At 35.4% G+C, this 15,946-nt stretch overlaps 1 protein-coding gene across 3 annotated transcripts in view; it reads left to right on the top strand.

Moving 5' to 3' along the window:
• The first annotated feature begins 1,632 nt into the window (after window positions 1-1,632).
• The window catches only part of MATR3 (matrin 3), a 30,418-nt gene continuing 16,104 nt past the window's right edge, over window positions 1,633-15,946 (top strand). For 2 of the 3 annotated variants that reach the window (XM_051978490.1, XM_051978491.1), the window contains exons 1-2: window positions 1,633-1,744; window positions 13,964-15,044. In XM_051978490.1, coding sequence (XP_051834450.1) covers window positions 14,136-15,044 — 909 coding nt within the window. In that variant the 5' untranslated portion in view covers window positions 1,633-1,744; window positions 13,964-14,135. The remainder of the gene's footprint in view (window positions 1,745-13,963; window positions 15,045-15,946) is intronic. The other variant, XM_051978492.1, reaches the window with a different exon arrangement.

A 15,946-nucleotide genomic window follows, 5' to 3' on the forward strand; every position in this document is an offset into this window, starting at 1 on the left:
ATAAACTGTAACTGGCAGAGGACAATAACTTCATTTTCATTAGGAAAAAATGGGAAGGAAAGGATTCCTGTCTGAACTTGCAAATTTTGGAACCAAGGAGCCATTGCAGGACATAAACTAAGTGTGTTTCTTCACAATAAGGGATAATTTCTGTCTAAAAGACTTTTCCCCTCCATTGGGAAAAGGGGAATTCCTACAAACTTGACTTTGATAGGCTGATTTAGATTTATGCTCTTCTTGGGCTTTTTTAGTGCTCAGGAGAGCTACTTACAATAACCTTGATTATTCTTTTGTGTATTGCAGTTTCCTTATCAGTAAAATGAACATATAACAATTACTATCTGAAGTTCTTTTAGTTATAAATATATATATAATATATATTATATATCATATATAAATATATCTTATATACCAATGAAATACCTCTAGACCTTTTCTTTTAGTTGGAAAACTAGCGACCTTTAAATTTACTCCCATTTTTAATACTCCACAGTCCTACAACTTTACACAATTCTAGGGAGAGAGCCCAGAAGTAAAGCCTTTAATTCAATTCAACTCAAAGACAAATATTTATTAAGCACCTATAGCATGCAAGTCAAGAAGTGGAACTGCACAATAGGAAGGCTATTGAGGTCGGGGAAGACCGATTTTCAAATCCCACTTTACACCCCACTAGGGTCTGGGAACTCTGGAAAATCACTTTAGCTCTCAGAGTACCCAAGGCCACTCTCTTCTACAGATCTAAAGTGCAGAATAATTGCCAAGATGCATGATTGAAGGAGTTTTCCTGCAATCGATAAAATCACAAAATCTGAACCAAAAAAAGAAAAATTGAGAAAGAATTTGTCTGGAGACACAAAGACAAAAATGGCTTCCTTCTGAAAAGGGGGCAGGGAGGAAAGAGGGATTATGTGTTTCTGTAAAGCGTTAGCTTAAGTGCATCTATGCTACCTGTGAAAAATTCAGAGCAGGGCCGGGGAAAATGCACCTCAGTGATTCAAAGGGACAGGTCGGAGCCTAGGTTATCCTGGGAGCCCGTAGCAGCACCCCTGGGAGCAGGATATGGAAGAAGGTCGAGTCACAAAGAACCAATTCGCCCCTTAGCCAAGATTAGGCGGCAGGAGTAGGCCTTTCCTAAGCCTTCTCCAAATTCCTGAGGTAAAAAATAAACGGAGGCTAGTCAGTTTGCTAGATTCTTCCTCAAGTCGGAAAAACAAAGGGTACGGCCTCGAGGCCTTTAACTTTAAAAGCCTGTCAGTTTAGTAAGTATGTACAAGGTGAATGACAAAGATTTTGTGATGCTAGGCCTCTAGGCCGCAATTAGGCCTCTATTCCCCTCCCCCATCTTCACTGCTGCTTTCATAAGGGAAGAGAGGGGGGAAGGGCGGTGGAAAACTGAGCGGAAGGGAGAACCGCGCACGCGCGTTCCTTAGCTAGGCGGAGGCGCGGCTCTGGTGAAAGCGATCCCATGTACGAGCTCAGGCTTTAGAGCATAGGCTTGAAGAGGTAGGGAGGGAGCAGGCGCGCGCCGGGCTTAGAGGTGGAGGTGGGGCCAGACCGGGTGCGCGCTTGGGGGCCGGTTCTCGCGAGAGTGGAATCGCTCTTTTGCTACTCCTGCTGTCTGCCCGTCGCCACACCGCCGTTGCTGCGGGGGATTGTGGGAGGTTTCGCGTCCCGCTCGAAGAGAGGTGTCGTCGTTCCTCCTCCCCTTCCCTGAGGTAGCAGTGAAACGGATGAGGATCGGGTGAGTGGGTGCCCCGCGCCCTCCGTGGCGGGGACCTGGATTGAGTTAAGAATCGGGGCTAGCGGCGGGCGGGGGCGGAATTGAGGGGGGCGCAGGCAGCCGCGCGCCTTCCCTCCCCTCCTCCGCGCTGCGTATGTGAGCCGCCCGCTTGCCCGCCGCCATGTTGGGAACGCAGTGGCAGCAGGGCTAGTGTCTTCAGGCGGCTGAGGTGAGAGCTAGTTGGGCTCGGGCCCGGGTACGGAGGATGTCTATTCAGCCCTTTCCTATGAGATTCAACGAGAGAGGGAATGGCGACTAGCCGAATCGTCTCATTCCTTCCTTTCTTGGTTGTGGGCGGGTACGGGAAGCTAAACCCGTTACTTACACGCGGGGCGCCACGGAGGGGAGGGGCAGGTGGACTCTCGGGGCTCCTGGGCCGTATTTTGGCGGGTAGGAAGGGAGAGACGAAAACTGCGCATGATGTATGTATGTATACTTGTGTGTGTATATATGTATGTGTGCGCGCGCGTGTAAGCGAGCATGAGAAGAGATGTTGGCGGCTTCGATCGCTGCTGTTTCGTTCTTGGCTACCTTTTCTATAGCCCAATTAGCCCCCTTTTTGGCAAAGGGTGTGTTTCTCTACCGTTTTGCAAAAGAAAATGGCAGCCAAAAAAGAAAAGGTTTTCTAGTATCTGAGTGATTTAAAGGCAGGCTTCTTCCCTACTCCCCCTCCCTACCCGCTTCACTCCTCCCCTCTCGGCTCCCACTCCCACTCCCCCTCCCTCCCGGCTCCCACTCCCACTCTCCCTCCCTCCCTCCCCAGCTCCCACTCCCCCTCCCTCCATAGTTCCCACTCCCCCTCCCTCCCTCTCTCCCCCGACTCCCGCTCCCCCTCCCTCCTCGGCTCCCACTCCCCCTCCCCTCCAGGTGGCTCTCACTCCCCTTTCCTGCGGTCCACAGCGCCCCCTTAGATTTCTGGCCGTCTGTCTTCTCTGCATTTTACTAAATGGTTTTTGTGACCCTAATCTCTTGCGATTGAAATGGCCGCGAAGGGTATGGCTACTGGATTTTTTTTTGTCGCGTCGTGAAGGAAAACCTTAACTCATAGAGCGGGTTTGTTGTGTAAAGGGTAAATATATGTGTGTATGTGTATATAATTCTCTTAGCCTATTTCATTTAATCTGGATTAAGGCTTTAAAAAGGTGATATGATAAGGCTTTCTGGTTTCTAGACAAAGGCTGGGCCTAGGACCTCCTTGATAGTATTTGCTGTGCCAGTGTTAATGATGTGGAACGTTTTTTAAGAGGCGACTTTTAATCTAAGTGGTATGAAAACAATCTTAAAAATTAAATTCCTGTTGTGTTTGAGGCACTGTTAAGGATGATTTTGTTGTGTGGCTCTGAGGCAGATTGTTCCTATTGGACAAGTTATTTTCAGCTCTACTTGGAATATTTAAAAATTAGAATGAGATTAAGAAATATTTCTTGGCTTAAGTTGATTGGGGTCATGTGAAGCATCTCACAGGTCAGGAAGTTACTGTATTAGGTTTTATTTCGGTATTTAAAAATATTCGGTGTATGACGAGGTTTATGCTAAATAATTTGCACAATTCAGGTGCCAGATGTCATGATGAGCATAATCTTAAATTTAGGTAGTTGTTACTATTAAAAACATTTTTTTGTGATGTGCTGCCTTGCTTGCTGATGACTATTAGTAATTAATCCTGGGTATATAAATTCAAGAGGGGAGTAGAACTTGCAATGGAAAGAAATATGGAAATAAAAATATCAGAAGAAAAAGACTGTTAAGAGTACCTTTATTCCCATTTTACAGATGAAGAAATTGATTCAGAAAATTAGCCAAGGTATAATCAATCAACAAAGAGCTCAGCCTTGAACCAAGGTTTCCTGGGTCTAGGTACACGTGCTCTTTTCACTGTACTAGCCTTCCCTCTTATAATTACTGTCATGTTGCATAATCATGGGTTTGAATTTTTGTAATGCTTTTATATATAGATGCCCATGGCCATAAAAATGAGATTAACAAAAGGATTAGTTATACATTTTAGGTGGTTGGTGGTCAGTGAAAAATTTCTTTACGATTCTTCTAAATTTACATTATAAAACACTGGTTTTTCATCTTATTCACACCAGTGTGTATATAGAGTGCTGTTATTGTCATTTTAAAAGATAGTTACATTTGATTTTATTATTTGAATACTAAACCTTGCCACTAAATAGTAACCAGTACAAGACCATCAGGTCTCCTGACTGTGGTCCAGTTCTGTTTTCATAGTAATCTCACAACAATAAAATGAAAAAAGAAAGAACTTAAATCAGATTCTCTATATTTTTAAGAATGGGGAATATATGCAAAATGTTCATATTGCTTATGTAAGTTTTGTAGGCAGACATCTTAGGAAATATGAAAAGGGTATTTTCTCTTTTGAAGGGAGAATATTAAATTGACTACTGAATTATGGAAATTTCTTTCAAGTGGCCCCAAATTGTTTTTACATTTCCAAAGTATGTCAATTATGTTTCAAAAGTTTTAAATTTAAATTTAAATTGGATTGTAATAAAATCTTAGTTAAGTGAGATTGTTTTATATTATATAATTACATGTTATAAGAGCCTGAATTTGTGCCATTGAATTTTAAGAGTGATCAAAAAGCTTTGACAATGATCTCATTGTTATATTTTCATCTTTTAATTATTGTAAATTGATTTTTCTCATTGTTAGCATTTTGGGATTCCATGTTAAAATGACTTTTGATTATAAGACCATAGCAATGGATAAAATCCATACTTTAATAAGCAAGAAATTGATGAAGTGGTTAGGAAGTTATTTTGGTTATATATGATATACCAGAGTGTTTAACACTGACTATGGTAAAGATTTGCTATGAATATATACTGAAGACCTTAAATTCACATTTATTTAGTGGGGTCACTTCAGATGTCCCCCAAAGGATACTCTAGTTCTTTGAAATTTTTGGCTGAAATTTTCCTTAAACTTTAGTAAGAGAATTTTAGTTAAAATATTTTAAAGTATTTTATTCATTATGATTTTATACTTACCGCTAAGCACCATTTCTCATTCATTTCATATTTTATTTGCCAAATTTGGGCATTTCACTCAATTAGATTGAACATATAATCTAGCTTAAATTGAGAGGGACCATGAAGATTGCCATCCCTAGACATTTAATTGGAATCTCACTGTAATTTAGTGACCTAGATAAAAGATCATCTACGTATTTACATTTTACAAATCCTTGTTTTACAGATGACTTGTTTGCCAGAAGATCAAATAATTTTGGCTGGAGCTTGAGCCAAGGTCTTCTGACTTGACATTTTATAGTAGCTGATACCTGAAATTTGTAGACCTGTAGGTTGTACAACTCATAGCAATCCCATCTGGTTCTTTCAGAAGACTTAGACATCAGGAAAATTGATTAAATGAAATCATGTTAAAGTCTGTATTTTCACTCAAGAACTGTCAAGATAATTGGAGGTTACAGATCCTTACTATATCCTGACCCCTAACCTTATAAAACCCTAATCAGTAGAAATTCTTTTGTGAGGTACATCTTTGTGAGAGATGATAATGGGATTAGAATTGAGCAAAATGGGGGCTGGGTTGAAGATAAAAGAATAGGGGGCCCTCTTATTATAAAGGGACAACTGTGCTAAGTCCTTGAGTCATCCGGTAGCTGTGGAAAAGTTAGAATGATTGAAGTGATAAAGTGGGAGCATGGTCTCTTGTATACTTTGCCTTCTTTCCACTGAAATAGCAAAAATTAATATTTTTTACAACCCTTTTTGTTTTTGTATGCAAGATTTTGAATAACCATGAGATGTAATAGATTTGCTATTTAAAGAGTAGCTTTTCCATGTTTTACTATCAAACAGTATTAGATTTTACAATATTCCTAGGTGAGGAAATGAGCCCAGAAGTGCCTGGGTTTTGTGTGAATAGATAATGAAGGAATGACTTTGATAATTTAAGGACAAAGGATAATCCATTTTTATTGTAATATATAAATTTAGAATACTACATTACTTACACTATCGTCCTCCCTATTCATGTTGACATTCCATCTCTTTGATTCTTATTCCAGGAATGTACTCCCTGCTGACACCCCCCCTCTTTCCACCCCCTTAACCAGTATTCAAAGTTTAATGCTACTTCGTATTACATCAGAGGACATTTTTCATTCTGTTCTCCCTTTCCCTTACCTTGTGTTGTCTTTGTATTTTTATTTACTTTTGCTTCTTCATTAAATGTAATCTTAAGGGTGCCTTAATTTTATTAAATCATATCTGCTTAAATCAGACAATTAATAATCTAGTGCAGTGCTTGGAACATGGCTGCTTGTTCTGAATACTTTTTTAATTGAAGGTTTTTTTAGAAAATACTAATAACCTTTTAAAATAGTCTAAAACTGCCATTAAATCAAAGCTAAGGAATACTATGAATGTGACCTAAGGCAAAGAGAAGGAAAATGGAGTGAGGAAATAGAAAAGGAACAAATAGGTAGAAATTACTATTTCAGAGACTATAGAAGGTCACTGATCTTTGGATATTTTGTTTTTTACTTTTCAGAAGGGGAAAAAAAGGTTCACAGAAAGGGCAGTGTTAATGTTAGAAAGGAAATAGTCAGCTTAATATTAAAGACCATTTTCTAAAGTTTGAGCTACAATTTCCTGGGTTGCTTGTTTTGTCAAGATATGCTTAATTACTAATTTTGCAATATGGTTATCTTGCATAGATACTTATTTTTCCTCCTTTTTGAGTAAATGTGAGGAGCTAGCATTAAACTTGGCAATGATCATTTAAAAAATCACATATATAAGAATTACAAAAGAATTGTACATAAAATAGATTCCATTATTTGTGGTTTGTTTTTTAAAGGTGCATGTTTAACAAAATTGTCAGGTTTTTTGCTTCCATGTTGCCCTCTGAATTTATTATTTTCATGTTTTAAAATGTGATTTTAGGCATCATGTTATCTTTATTTTCTTACTAGAATATATATCTTTTATCTTACAAATTTGTTTCCTTATAGCTTTTGGATTTTTGACCTTTTAAAAATCAACTTTTTTCCCTCATTCTGTTCAATCCTTCTGGTTGCATTTTTTGTTGATGTAAGAAACCATTTCAATAGCATTATCATTCTTTTCTGAGAAAATAATTTTCTTTACTTTTTTAAAATGATTTTTAAAATATACTTAATCCATTTAGGATTTATTTCACATATGGTAAAAAGTTCTAATCTCATTCCCCTTCTCTCCCCCCCTCCTCCCCTTATTGCTTTCCATGTTCTTTGAAAATCCTTTAATGGCATCCCTGTGCCAACTGATAAAATGCAAAATCATTTGCCTGATATTTGAGTCTCTTCATAGTCTAGCTACCACCTGCCTTTCTAGACTCATTTCTTAGTATTCCTTGTCATGATCTGTATTCTAGCCAAACTGAATTAATTATTCCATTCCAGGCTTCCATTCATTCACATAGACTAGTAATTGTTTCCCATGCCTTTGGGGTGCTTTTCTTTTCCACTTCCCTTCCAGTTAGTACTCTCCCTCCCCAATTTTCTGAACTCGACTTTGTATACATATTTTGTCTTTTATACTAAAAGAATTTAAGTTCCCTTGGGGTAAAGTCCTTCGTTTTAAAATCTTTCAATACTATAGTAGCACTGTTTTAATCTGAAGGATTATACATACATGCATGTGTGTACATGTGTTATTTAAAGAGGTAGCTTATTAGAAGACTTTGTACATGCTACATTTTTGGAATGCTTGTCGTGCTATGTGCTATGGAAATACATAAAGATTATGAGACAGATATAGACCTTTAGAATTTTAGTCTGAACAAGAATAGTTTTATAAAACTAAGACAACAAATATTTTGTAAAGGAAGACAAGATTGTTGATTATGCTAAGTTTGCAAGATAACATGTTGGGATGATTAGGTTAGAATCTTTAAAGATAGGAAATGAATGCAGTCATTCATGAATGCAGAAAAGGTTGAGGAAGAGAGCTGGGAGATGGTTTATCAATGTCAATGAGCCCAATTAGAAGTTGAAAAAACCTTAATCGGCAAAACAAATTTGATGTAGTAAGATGAAATAAGAAGGAAACATTTTTATGTACTTGAGATGTCTGAATTGGATTTTAAATTCAGGTTAGGTGGTGCAGTAGATTGTGATAGGCCTGGAATTAAAGAACTCATTCATACTTGAGTGTAAATCTGGCCTTAAAACTAGATGTCCAACGCTATGCAAATCATATAATCCCTATTTTCCTCAATTTCCTCATCTGTAAAATGAGCTGAAAAAGGAAATGGTTAGCACCTATCTTTGCCAAGAAAACCCTAGGTTCATTATGAATTGGACACATCAAGATAGCTATGTTTTAGGGTGAGAGCCTTGAGTCACAAAGACTAACTTGCAAGCAATGAGGTTTATAAAAATATATATTTGTTTTAGTTTAATTTACATTTTATTTTTCTTGATTCTTTTCCCTTTTGAGAAGGCAAAAAAATTACAAATTAACATGGTCTTGTAAAACAAATTTCTCTGTTAGCCAAGTTGAAAGAAAAGAAATTGTGCTTCATTGTACCCTGAAACTATTAGCTCTGTATCTGGAGGTAAATAGCATGTTTCATTCATGAATCCTTGTTAATCAGTTCCTCTCAAAGCTTTACAATATTGTTATTGAACAAATGACTTAGTTTATTTTACATTGGTTCATACAAGTCTTCCTTAATCTTGGCAACATCCTGTTCCTGTCTCCTCCCTTATCCTTATCCCGCTCCCTTACCCTTGTTTTTGAAAAGATAAATAGAACTTATTTCATCAGAGCCCAGAAGACTTCATAGTCCATCTAGTCTAATTCCCTTTACAAATGAGGAAACTGAGGTACAGAGAGGTTATAACTTGCTTGAGATGACATTTTTGTTATGTCTGACTCGGTGACCCTATTTAAGGTTTTCTGGGCAAAAATAGTGAATGGTGTTTTGCAGTTTCCTTCTCCAATTCATTTTACAGATGAAAAACTGAGGCAAACAGAATTAAGTGATTTGCTCAGGATTACATAGTGTTTTTCTGAGGCCAGATTTGAACTCATGAAGATGACTTCCTGACTCCATACACTGTGCCACCTAGCAGTAGTGGTATTGGGTAGTAATTGTTAAAGAAAGCATTTAAAAGAAGATCCTCAGACTACTTTGATAATAATTTCTGTGTCCTTAAAGATACCTCACATACCCGTATTAATGTGGATGAAGAAGGAATCTCCCCAAATTTTTCAGCTAGGAAGAATGAAAAGTATAGTGACATTTGATGAGGGAAGCTCAGTTTTTTGGGAAAGGAAGAATTCTTTTTTTCTTTTAAATACATTAATGGAATATGAAGGAAAGACATTTGAATTTTAGGGGTCCTCTAGCTATTTCACATGAAGTTCTGGTATGGTCTAGAGTTTTGAATTGTTAATTTGGAAATCTTTGTATTGAAATGACTCCAGCTGTCTGGGAAGAGGTTTGAAAGGTAGATTTTGGAAAGGATGCTCTGTAATCAGTGGCCTTGGAAGATTAAGGTAGATTGAGACACTCAGTTAGGAGTTGGACAGAAATTGGTAAAGAAATATAATCAGGAAATTGGAGTTTCATGGTAGGATGGATAGTTTACTATTTTGTTATAGGTCAAATGAGAAAATCTTTTCTGCTGTGGTTTCTTTGTCCTCGTTCCTTTCCATTAATTTGAAATTCAATGCTTTATATAAAACTGACCTTATTGTTTTCTGAGGTCTGGAAAGTTTTTATAAAAGAATAAAAGTTATTCCAAGTTTGAACAAAAATACCTTCAACTGATTAATTAACATGAAGCTTTTTATCTTCTCAGCAGCTGTGAATGCACTCTGCAACAGTCTTTATATATCACTGGCCTAAGGATCAAGAAGTGGGCTAGAAGTTGAATCCAGGTCTGTCAGATGGATGTGCAGAGCTATAGTCTTGCATATTTTTAAATTTTAGGTAGCTTTTCAATCTGCCTGATGTTAAACTACATATTTTGTCATTGTAAAGTACCATAATATGTGTGTGTATATATGTATATATTTGCTTACTATACACAACTGTAAAATGTTCTAAACAAAACTCTAGGATCTTATCCTCAAGGATTTTCCAATTTGAATTAATTTGGTTTTCATACTTTTAAAAAAAAAATGGAATACCACATTAAAATTCACTCAAAGGTATGTGCGCCATGTTGAGATATTAACACTAGTTATATTTGAGAATCTTATTGTGCAAGTTTCTAATGTGATTCAAACTGATAGTTTCATTGAAAAAATTGGAGGGGGAATCAAAATTTTAAACTAGCACTAGAAATACCTAGTAGAAAGCTTGCTTTTAAAACATTACTAAAATTAAAATTTACATATATAGAGTTTCTGGTTTGAATATTTGATGGCTACTTTAAGGTATTTTTATTTGCCCTTAAATAAATTTTACAAAAATAAGAATTTTTAAAACTTAGTGCATATGTAGAAAAATAATCAGTTTAAATGAGTCAGAACAATTTAACTCTTTGAATGAACTGAAAAGGAGCCAGGTTGTAGATTTGAATTGGTAACCTGAGCAGGGAAAGCAATTGAATTGTCCGTATATCAAGCAGCAGTCTTTTTTTTCAAAGGAAGTTAGCATCTCAGGGAAGGGGGTTTAACATTGAGAAAATTTGAAATGCTTGTAAATAATTTGATTCAAACATTGGAAATGCTATTAGAAATCTAATAGTTCAATATTAGGAAATAAAACCACTTTTTTTAGTAACTATATGGTAAGAATTAGATTTAAGTAATCAAGGAAGTCCTCCAAAAATGTTCTAGGCAAGCTTTTCTTTTGAGATAACCTCTTAACATTAATATTAATAAAATTAGCATTAGCCCTTAAAATAAGAGCCAAAAGGCTCCTTTTATTCCTCCTAAGGAATCAAAATTAGCTAAAATTCATTTTCAGTAATCTTTAATTTGAATTTAAGTATATATCCTTATGCTACATATGAAGAATTGAAGAGATATTTCCCTACATTTTCTTGGCAGATTTAACTACTGGAGAAAACTTGTAATATTCTCTGATATTAGATAAGTTGTTAATGCAGACTTTTAAATGTGGAAAAGTAACTATACTTTCTGAAAGTGTATGAGATTTCAGAAATGTCTCCTTTTTAAAAGGATGTAATACAAAAATGTATTTTTGATAACCAGATTGAAAATTTTTTTATGTATAAATATTTTTTTTATCAATTTGAAATGTATCATTTATTCTAATGGAGAAAAAAGTTTGAGAAAATTTGTATCTCTGAAATGTTTTCAATAATTTCTCCTAAATGTCTTTTTCTCTAGTATTGTTACTCCATATATGAGAATGTTTTTCGTTTTTGCTTTTGTTTTTTTAAACACTATTGGCAGGACATTAGATATTCCAATTTTGATAGATATTTGAAAAGCACAATTAATAGTTGCCTTGAAAAAGTTTACAAATTTTCAAGGCAACTCAAATTAATTTTAGTGATTTATGTGTGTGTATATATATGTGTACATACATATATATGATGGCATTTGATAGAATTGGAAACTTTGATAATGTAGTATTAAGTAAATTTGAAAATAGGAATATTTTACTTTAACAAAATACTAGTTGCTTAGATTTCATCTTCCTTTTAACCCTAATTTAATTTTTAAAATATCTTAATGTCCAGTCAAGAAACAAAAAATCTATTAAAAAGGAATGCTTTCATTAATGTTCTTTCAACAATATGTATTATGTGACTGGATTATTATGGTTATTTAAAGTAACTTAGAAATTTGGTTCAACTTCTGATTTTGATAGTTCAAGTCCTATGGTAGGACTCATACTGGTATTGTACTTTGAATTATTGTCTTTTTGAGTAGATTATAACTATGTGAGCCTAATCTTTATGAGAGTGTAAGTTCTCATGGAACTTCAATATTGTTTCCGTGTCTTGTTCTTTTTCTCAATTATTTCAGCATCCATTTTCTGTTTGTCATCTTTTGCCTCCTCCCAACACTTAACTTTCTTTTTGCAGATCCATAGCTTCTATGCAGTTATGTGCAAAAATGTTTTTAAAATAAATATTAGATAGCATTGGTTTTTTTAAATTTTATTTCTTAGAAAATGTGGCAGGCTTCTGTAAGTGGTCAAGCCACATGATTTCCTTGAGGGGAAATTTAGCAATTATTTAACAAAATTGTTAAACTTTCACTACCAATAAATTCGATGCTAGAATGAAAGCACATGGCTATAACTAATATTGCTCTTAATATTTTGAAATTTTTGATTATGAAAATCCCTTTTAATTGTGCTCTGTTACACATGTATAAATGAATGATGTGAAGGTTCTGCCTGTGATTGATTACACATACAAATTAGTTTAGCTACTATTCTGGCATTTAAAAAAAAATCGAACAACTATCTGCATACTTTAAACAGACTAAGGAAATTATCTTATCCCCCCCTTCATCTCAACGTGTACTGACACCTCCTTTTAAACAATTGTCTCTTGTTTTAAAACTTAATCCATATATCTAGTGGATCTCATCTAGCATTGGTTTCCTTCAATGTCTTTTTCTCAAATTCATCTCTTTTAATGTGAGAACATTCTCTGTTAACTCAAACCACCTCTGATAGCCTTTCTGTGTCTCTTCTTTACCTTTGCTACATCTTTTTTTTTTATCTAGTCTTAAAATCTCTTCTTTCTATACCATTTTTCTTCCTCTGCTACTGTATTCATACATACAGTATATATATCTAGCTTTGATCTAACTTAAAGTAGGTTGTCTATAATAGATTAGTAACTAGTTAACACTACTGCTAGATTTTTAACTGTATTGAAGTTTCTAATTTATAAAACTTTTGAGCTATATATATATATAGAGGTATGTGGTTAATAAAAAGTGTTCATGTATCTTACTTGAGCAGTACCTCATGTAAGGAAGAAATTTCTTGACTCTGACATGGAACTTCAGGCTTTATTTTATGTGTGTATGTATTTATATATATATATATAATTACTGTGATGTATAAAGCCATCGGTATTTTAGTTAATATTTGTGATGTGTTTTCTTTGAACTGTGAAATTGTTTTAAGTGAATCGCACCAAAGTGCTTTACAAAATCTTATGTTACTGAAATCACTTCTGAGATGGAAGATGGCCATCAGTTAATAGGGAAAGAAATAACAACATCATCATCCATGTTTGAAGAACTCCTCTTGGGAAGAGATAGTATTCATAATTTAGTTTTTCCAGGAAAAAAAATTCTTTTGGAAAAAAATTATGGGATTTCTAAGTATTCAAGATCTCCTTTTTCATTTCCTCTATTTTTGAAGCTCCTAGAGGTGCTGTAATCCCCAAGCATCATATGAGCTTTGTTTAATACTAACTTGGGAAAAGTGCCCTTTCCTGGATCTCCTATATACTTTCTGCACTGGGTTTTTTCTTGGGAATCTCCCTTTTCTCCTTACTTTATAAGATTAAACACAGCCTAGGTAGAATTGGCAGCAAGAAGGCACAAATAGCAAATATGACTTAAATGTGGGGGGAAATCTTTAAAGTAGGAAATAACTTATTTTTCTTGTTCACATCTGTCTTCACCTCAGTAAATTAATTTTGCTGCATTAAAGCTCTCCTATTGTATTTGGTCTTAGCTCTTATAATAGATACTTGTTACCCAAGCTTCAGTTACTTTTGGTTACTTGGTCTGGTCCTTTTCTGTAGTGTTAGAGGTTTCATTATCAGAGCAGTATACAACAAATTTCATCTTTAGACTTTCTGACTTTGTTTTTTGGTAGTCTTTCTCCTAGAACTTAAGCATCAATATAGGGTGCCTATTCTTCTAAAAGAAGAGACCCATCTTAGATTATTTTGTCAAAATTTAGATACATGCAGAGATCCAGCACTTCATTTAAATTCAGTATGAAATTCACTTTTAATAGGTTAAAAGCTTAGTTTGACAGATGACCTTTTTTTTCCATTAAAAAATAGGTTCTGGGTACATCTTGAATCTGTTTTAAGATATGTAATGAAAGCCTTGTAAGTTTGAGATCTTAAATGTTTTTCTTTTTTTTTTAAATCAACATGATGCATGTTTTTTTTAAAAAAAAACTGCATCTGCTTAAAGGGATTTATTACTAAAATTGCTTATTTTTCTACAGAGTTGTCTGCTGGTTCTCAGCTTGAAGAAGAATCTACAGTCCTTATTGATCCTTTTTTCTTGGCGTTACCATTTTTGAAGCAAAGTTAACTAGCTTTCTAGTCTGAGCTTTCTTTTTGGCCGTCTTTAAAAAAAATTTTTGATCCATAAGGTAGACAAGAGATAGTTCTACAATGTCCAAGTCATTCCAGCAGTCATCTCTCAGTAGGGACTCACAAGGTCATGGGCGTGACCTATCTGCAGGAATAGGCCTTCTTGCTGCTGCTACCCAGTCTTTAAGTATGCCAGCATCTCTTGGAAGGATGAACCAGGGTACTGCACGCCTTGCTAGTTTAATGAATCTTGGAATGAGTTCTTCATTGAATCAACAAGGATCTCATAGTGCACTGTCTTCTGCTAGTACTTCTTCCCATAATTTGCAATCTATATTTAACATTGGAAGTAGAGGTCCACTCCCTTTGTCTTCTCAACACCGTGGAGATGCGGACCAGGCCAGTAACATTTTGGCCAGTTTTGGTCTGTCTGCTAGAGACTTAGATGAACTGAGTCGTTATCCAGAGGACAAGATTACTCCTGAGAATTTGCCCCAGATCCTTCTACAACTTAAAAGGAGGAGAACTGAAGAAGGCCCTTCATTGAGTTATGGTAGAGATGGCAGATCTGCTACACGGGAGCCACCATACAGAGTACCTAGGGATGATTGGGAAGAAAAAAGGCACTTTAGAAGAGATAGTTTTGATGATCGTGGTCCTAGTCTCAACCCAGTGCTTGATTATGACCATGGAAGTCGTTCTCAAGAATCTGGTTATTATGACAGAATGGATTATGAAGATGACAGATTAAGAGATGGAGAAAGGTGTAGGGATGAATCTTTTTATGGTGAGCCCTCACATAACTATCATAAATTTGACAGTGAGTATGAGAGAATGGGTCGTGGTCCTGGTCCTTTACAAGAGAGATCTCTCTTTGAGAAAAAGAGAGGCGCTCCTCCAAGTAGCAATATTGAAGACTTCCATGGATTCTTACCGAAGGGTTATCCCCATCTGTGCTCTATATGTGATATGCCAGTTCATTCTAATAAGGTGAGTTAATGCAACAGATACTTCTAATTTCCTTTACATTGTAGTACCTATCTGTTTTTACCTATATCTTACTCTTTTCGATAGTCTGATTACATTGAGTTGATCTAAAAGTTTTATATACTTTTGAGAGCACTTGCTTTATTTGGAAGATAATTGTTATTGAGCATTTTAAACCAGGGCTTTACATTAATATATTCTGTTTGCCTAGATTACTTCTGGCCACTGAGCTGTCATCTACTGGGATATCTTGTTGGCATTTTGCATCTATATGTTCCTCTTAACCATACATTTAAGCAGGTTTTTTTTATCTGCTTTGTTGAGTTGTTTTGAATATTTTTTTGCAGTCTGTGTCCTGTGCTATTCAGGAAGCTTGATTTCAGCTCCACATCTGTCTTGATTGCTGAATTTACATAGTAAAGATGTGTTCTTGCACAGTTCTCTTTTTTTCCTTATCCGTGGCTAAGGGAAAGCGTTAATGTAGAGCCCTGGAGTTTGCTTCAGTATGTTTCATATTTTAGATTAGTTCATTCTTAACTTTTTAATTTCCTTTAACACAAACTTTCATACTATGGCTGAAATTTGTCATCATTTTTTTTCTCCTTTTCCACACTTTTCTTAAGCACTTCAAAATTCACTTTTTATTATCCCATGTTGCATCTATCCCTTTAGAAACTTGGAAATTTCAATCAGCTACTGCAGTATCCTGCTCTATGTTCCTAGTAAGCACATTCTTTACCTGGTTTAGGTGTAGATTTCTATTTATATTCATTTTTAACCAAAAAAAAAAATCTAATTCTCCTCTGCTTAATTATCATTCACATCTGGCAAAATGGCAACTTATTCAAAATGCCTTTTTTGAACGCATTGTCCTTTCTCTTTCAACTTTTTCAATTTTATCCATT

The sequence above is a fragment of the Antechinus flavipes genome, chromosome 2 (genome assembly GCF_016432865.1).
Source record: "Antechinus flavipes isolate AdamAnt ecotype Samford, QLD, Australia chromosome 2, AdamAnt_v2, whole genome shotgun sequence".
In the NCBI taxonomy this organism is placed as follows: domain Eukaryota; kingdom Metazoa; phylum Chordata; class Mammalia; order Dasyuromorphia; family Dasyuridae; genus Antechinus; species Antechinus flavipes.